General features: G+C 39.5%; 1 protein-coding gene across 1 annotated transcript; it reads right to left on the bottom strand.

Moving 5' to 3' along the window:
- Positions 1–2,716: 2,716 nt before the first annotated feature.
- On the bottom strand, positions 2,717–3,708 carry LOC141487118 (uncharacterized). Its single transcript, XM_074185916.1, has 2 exons — positions 3,493–3,708; positions 2,717–3,428 (listed from the first exon to the last, which is right to left on the bottom strand). The coding sequence occupies exon 2, from the start codon at positions 3,425–3,427 to the stop codon at positions 2,717–2,719; it is 711 nt and encodes a 236-aa protein (XP_074042017.1). The 5' UTR covers position 3,428; positions 3,493–3,708.
- Positions 3,709–5,121: the final 1,413 nt, after the last annotated feature.

Below are 5,121 nucleotides of genomic sequence, written 5' to 3'. Positions count from 1 at the left end.
TCACTCTCTACAACTGTGAGCAAACAACAACAAGATGAATTCTGCAAAAATAAATGCTGCATTAAATAGAATATCTGCTGTTGATGAAAACAATTGGATAGACGAATCAGATGATGAGGATGTCAATGTTCCGCTAGAGGAAGTAATAGTTGAAGCAGAAGATGTTGGAGTCGATGAAGATGAGATAGACGAAGTTGAAAACGAGGCCAACCAAAGCGACGAAGATGATGACGTGATGGAGTTTGAGACGGTCATGGATGAAGAAGGAGATGATGAAGGGATAGAAGCTGACACAACTGAAGGTGATGGTGCTATGAAGATCGGTATGCGAACACTCAATGTCAGTGAGACACTGGAAGATCCCTTGGATTTGTATTGTGCAATGGATGCATACGTATTGATCAGCACAATAGATGGAGAGAACAAAAAACTATGTTGGTGCTGCTTTTGGTTTTATTCGCATAGAAACAATAATGGAGGGTGGTATGCCCATGTCAACACCCACAACACTGTCTCAATTATGGAAATGGGACAGAATTGGTGTGAAGCTTGCGAGAGGCCACTAACAAACTTCACCCGAGTATCTACATGTATTATATGTAATAATGTCCAACCTGTGGCACAATAACCGTGGACCTACTGGTCAAAAAAAAAACAACAGCCCTTTTCAGGGCTACATTATTCACACAAACAGTAGTTAGTTGTATTAGTATTCATAGATTATGTGACAAATGAATACTTTGACTAATAAAAGTCTAAGTTGGAAATTTGTTAGTCTTTGAATATCTATACATTATATGACAAATAAATTACTACTTTGACTGAAAAGTCGAAATTTGGAATTTGATAGTCATTGAATATCTATGCATATGATGAGTACTACTTTAAATGAAAGTTGAAGTTGGCATTTTGTCAATCATTGTATGCATATAATGATGAATACTTTCACATACATATATTTCGTTTGAGATTATAATGTTAACATAATGTTAACAATGGTATGAATCTGTTTCTGTTTGAAAGTATAATGGTAGCTCTGAAAAGAGCTATTTTTTTTATTGTTTCAGTCTTTAATTGTAGCCCTGAAAAGGGCTGTTATTTTTTATTAATCCATGCAATGATATGGACTAACGCTCCTCATCATCAGAAACAATAATTATGGTATCGTCATCTGAATCAGATGATATACTAATGATATCATCCTCATAGTCATCTGAATCAGATGATATACTCATGATGTCGTCGTCGTCATAATCATCTGAATCAGATGATATACTAATCACATCATCCGCATTATTATCGTCAACAGCATCTATGTCGTCCTGAATACCTTGTTCCACTCGTTCTGCGAAATCATCAGGAAGATCATAGATTCGCTGCAGAAATTGAGCGAAGGTTGTACTCAAATGATCAGACGTTGAATCTATTTCATGTACTTGGATGGGTCCTGTACTCGACATTGTGGAAGAATGATATAGAACTGGGATTGTTGCTATATTTATATTGGAAGAAATGAAATGGAGGGGGTGAAATGTAGAACAGTGTTTGAGATTCGAAAACATCAAGAATGAAACTCTGAGCGATTATTAGGAGAAATTCTTAGTGATTATTATGGAAAAAAAAACTAATAAGAGGGGGAGGAAGGGAGAGGAAGGGAGGAAGACACTGCCCCAGCCTCGCAGTGCCTCGTGTACACCAACCAAAAAGTGTGTACTCCGTGGAAGGAAAGGAAAGGAAATGATGGACGAGTAGATGATTATATGTCATCATCGGAATTGAGGACATCATCATCGATCAGGATTGGGGATGGCGGAGGACTATCCTCGATGAGGATAGGGGATGGTGGAGGACGTCTAACGTCAAGCTCGTCATCAGCATCATCGCCAGAGTCGTCGTCGTCATCATCGTCGTCGTCGCTGCTCATTGGGACAATGTCATCATAAGCAGGGTCCCACCATCCGTCAGGATCTGGATATTCCGAATCGTCCAAGTGTCCTTCGTCACTGCCAGTGACATGTTGAACTTGCATCCTGATGTCGTGATCCCGGTATTCATATGGCAGACTGTGGGGTTCCGTGGTGGAAGAGACTAGCGGTACCTGGCTGTTATCCCAGTAATTGAAGTTGTACCCCTGATCCGGGCAGCTATAGGGTTCGGAGGTTGAATCGGGTTCCATCTCGATGCTAGCTGATCAACTGAATGTTTCATCAGATGATTTCTAATTTTATACTTTCGAGAGGGAGTGGGAGAGGAGTGGGACATTGAGTAGGGGTAAATTGCAGTGTGACATAAGACATATTCAATGAGTAGGGGTAAATTGCAAAGTGACATAAGACATATTCAATGAAAGAGATACTTGAATGGATAAAATACAAATGAAATATACTTGTCGATTTCACTATGAAACATGTCTATTTTTTTATTTTTTAAATTTTCTTCACATGAAATTATTTACAAGTGATTAGAGAACACAAAAATTGATGTGAGGTATTTGTCTAGAAGAACTTGGAATTGAAATAAAAAAAATAATAATAATAATAAGAGGAAGTGAAGAAAAATGCTCCAACCATCGCATTGTTCAATGTGTACCAAACCAAAAAACAGTGTACACCCTTTATTTCACTTCCTTTTCCTTTATTCAATATAAACTTAACAAATATAAACTTAAAACTACCATAATTAAATATTCCTAACTAACCTAAAACTAATCTTATATTCACACTTTATCTACAAAAAGAGTGTCCATAACTGTCACTAATTTTTTGTACAGCTCTATCGAAGAGGTCTCTGCTTTACAGCTTTCCTGCAGAGATGCATAATTCCGATCTATTTCGGCCATTTCCTTTTGGAGTTCCCTCCGTCGGTTATCCATTTCAGCCATTTGTCGCTTCATGGTAACCAACGCGGCCTCGCTAGATCGGAAAGCTCGTTCTGCTTCCTTACATCTCTGCAGAAAAACACTCAACTTTTCACTAACCTCTCCGATAGGCTGTGGCACCAACACCTCAGGATCCGCCGGTGTCGCTGGCAGCGGTGGTAGTCGCACCACCAACGGGGACAATATCACCAACTCCGGGGAAGGAATCCTCGGAGTTTCCACTGCTGCTGGTGCTGCTGCTGGTGTGGAGGCCCTCTTACGAGAGGTCGACCAACTACCTGCATAAGGATTAGTCCTATTGCAAGTAGCTCGGTACTTTGAAATAGGACCAACCCTTACTGCAGGTCGTTGGCAAACCTTCTTCACAGCCCTGACTTCCTCCTCCTCCTCGAATAAGTCAGGGCTAGAAGATCTGCACCTAACTCGCGAACGCGAAGTGGTTGCCTGGTCACCCGTCACCGCTCTCGAAGATGCTGCCTCCTCCTGGTCAGCGAACACCGGCAGAATAGACGCCACAGCATTATTCACCTCCTGTGTATTGGTTGCCATTCTGAAAAAGAAGAAATAATACAAAGTTAGTTGATATAAAAAAATAACATTCTTAATTTACTTACTCAAATGTCAAGTTAGTCGTTGGAAGCTACTGCCTTGAAGTGGAGTGGACTGCTCTCGATGAGATGACTTCTCGAACTGAATGTTGTAGAGTGCTCTCCGGAGGGTATCGACTTCGATGCGTGAGTGGTGGGAAAATGGTGGGAGCGCACATGCGCGTTGAGGGTAGGGGTGTACATGCGCAAATGTTGGGAGTCGGGGGCGGGGCTTCGGGGAGGGGAGGGGCTTCGGAAAGGGGGCGGGGCTTCGGGAAGGGGCGGGGCTTCGGGAACGTATGTATTAACGTAACCTAACCTAGTACGCTAACCTACCGCTATGCAACCGAACACCTAACCTAACGTATGTATTAACGTAACCTAACCTAGTACGCTAACCTACCGTAAGTCATAATCTTACCTAACCTAACCTAACCCAACGAGGCAATACTAACCTAACACCTAACCTAACGTAACTATGCAGCTAACCTAACGTAACTATTAACCTAACCTAACCTAACCTAACCTAACGAGGGAATACTAACCTAACACCTAACCTAACGTAAGTATGCAGCTAACCTAACGTAACTATTAACCTAACCTAACGAGGGAATACATTCACCATGTTGGTTCCATTAATACATCATCAGTTCGTTTTGGTTTTGGTTGTATTATTCTATGATTTGGATTAATGTTCAGTCCTGGATATCCCAGTCCACCTGATGATGATGATGGCCTGACTTTATAGTTTCTCTCCAAAACTTCTTTATGGTTTTTCTCCAATACTTCAACTCTCTGTTCCAGTACATCATACTTTTTCATTGTAGTCCCTGTTATGTTTGACATAGCATCAAATTTTTTATTTGTAGACGCTGTTATGTCAGACATTTTTATGTCTACATCACTTGTAAGTTTGTCAAATTTACGAGTGAAAGTTATCCGAGCCTCTGCAATTTTATCGTCAAATGCTTGCCGGGCGTCCCGAGCAATATTGCCTATTGTGGATTGTATTGCAGCTTGTAGGGCTAGAAGTATAACTTCCTTTGCTCCATTAATTTCCCCCTCAAGATATGATACAGTTACACAATCACTCTTGTCAATTGGTTCACTTGTATTTTTCAATATTTTCCTTTGCATGTCATAATGACCATCTTTTGTTAATTTAAAACCATTCCCAGGAGGACCTCGAATGACATTACCACCCCATTTTCTTTTTCTACCAAACTTATCGATTGTTTTAGACATTGTGCACTCTACGATGATTCTCTTCAAACTGATATTTCTGTCATTTACATTATACTATATATTGCAGTAATTGATTAGGGAAATAGAAATAATACAAATAAAATTTTAATCATTTTATATTCATTACAGTAATACATATACATACATACATAATACATTAATATCACATTACTTCTATCATATATTATTAATTATAAATGGCTACATAAATATCAATATTGAATTTTCCGGTTTTGAAGATATTGAATGATATTTCAATCATTGATCTCGGCAGATAATAAATTAATCAATTGATCCAATGGAGTCTCCTGAGATTGTGATTGTTGAATAATATTACTTATCCAACGAATGTTCTCATTTGGATCGTTTTCATAAAATTCAATATCATTATGACCCCAAGGAAGAGTGTGG

This window comes from Leptinotarsa decemlineata, unplaced genomic scaffold (assembly GCF_025532065.1).
Source record: "Leptinotarsa decemlineata unplaced genomic scaffold, Ldec_3_MD MMD2_tig00078363_RagTag_RagTag, whole genome shotgun sequence".
Lineage (NCBI taxonomy): Eukaryota > Metazoa > Arthropoda > Insecta > Coleoptera > Chrysomelidae > Leptinotarsa > Leptinotarsa decemlineata.
This window is presented reverse-complemented; position numbering and strand designations above follow the sequence as displayed.

Bases quoted from the DNA above. Each gene is read 5' to 3' on its own strand.
- LOC141487118 (XM_074185916.1), bottom strand. From the start codon at position 3,427: ATGGCAACCAATACACAGGAGGTGAATAATGCTGTGGCGTCTATTCTG.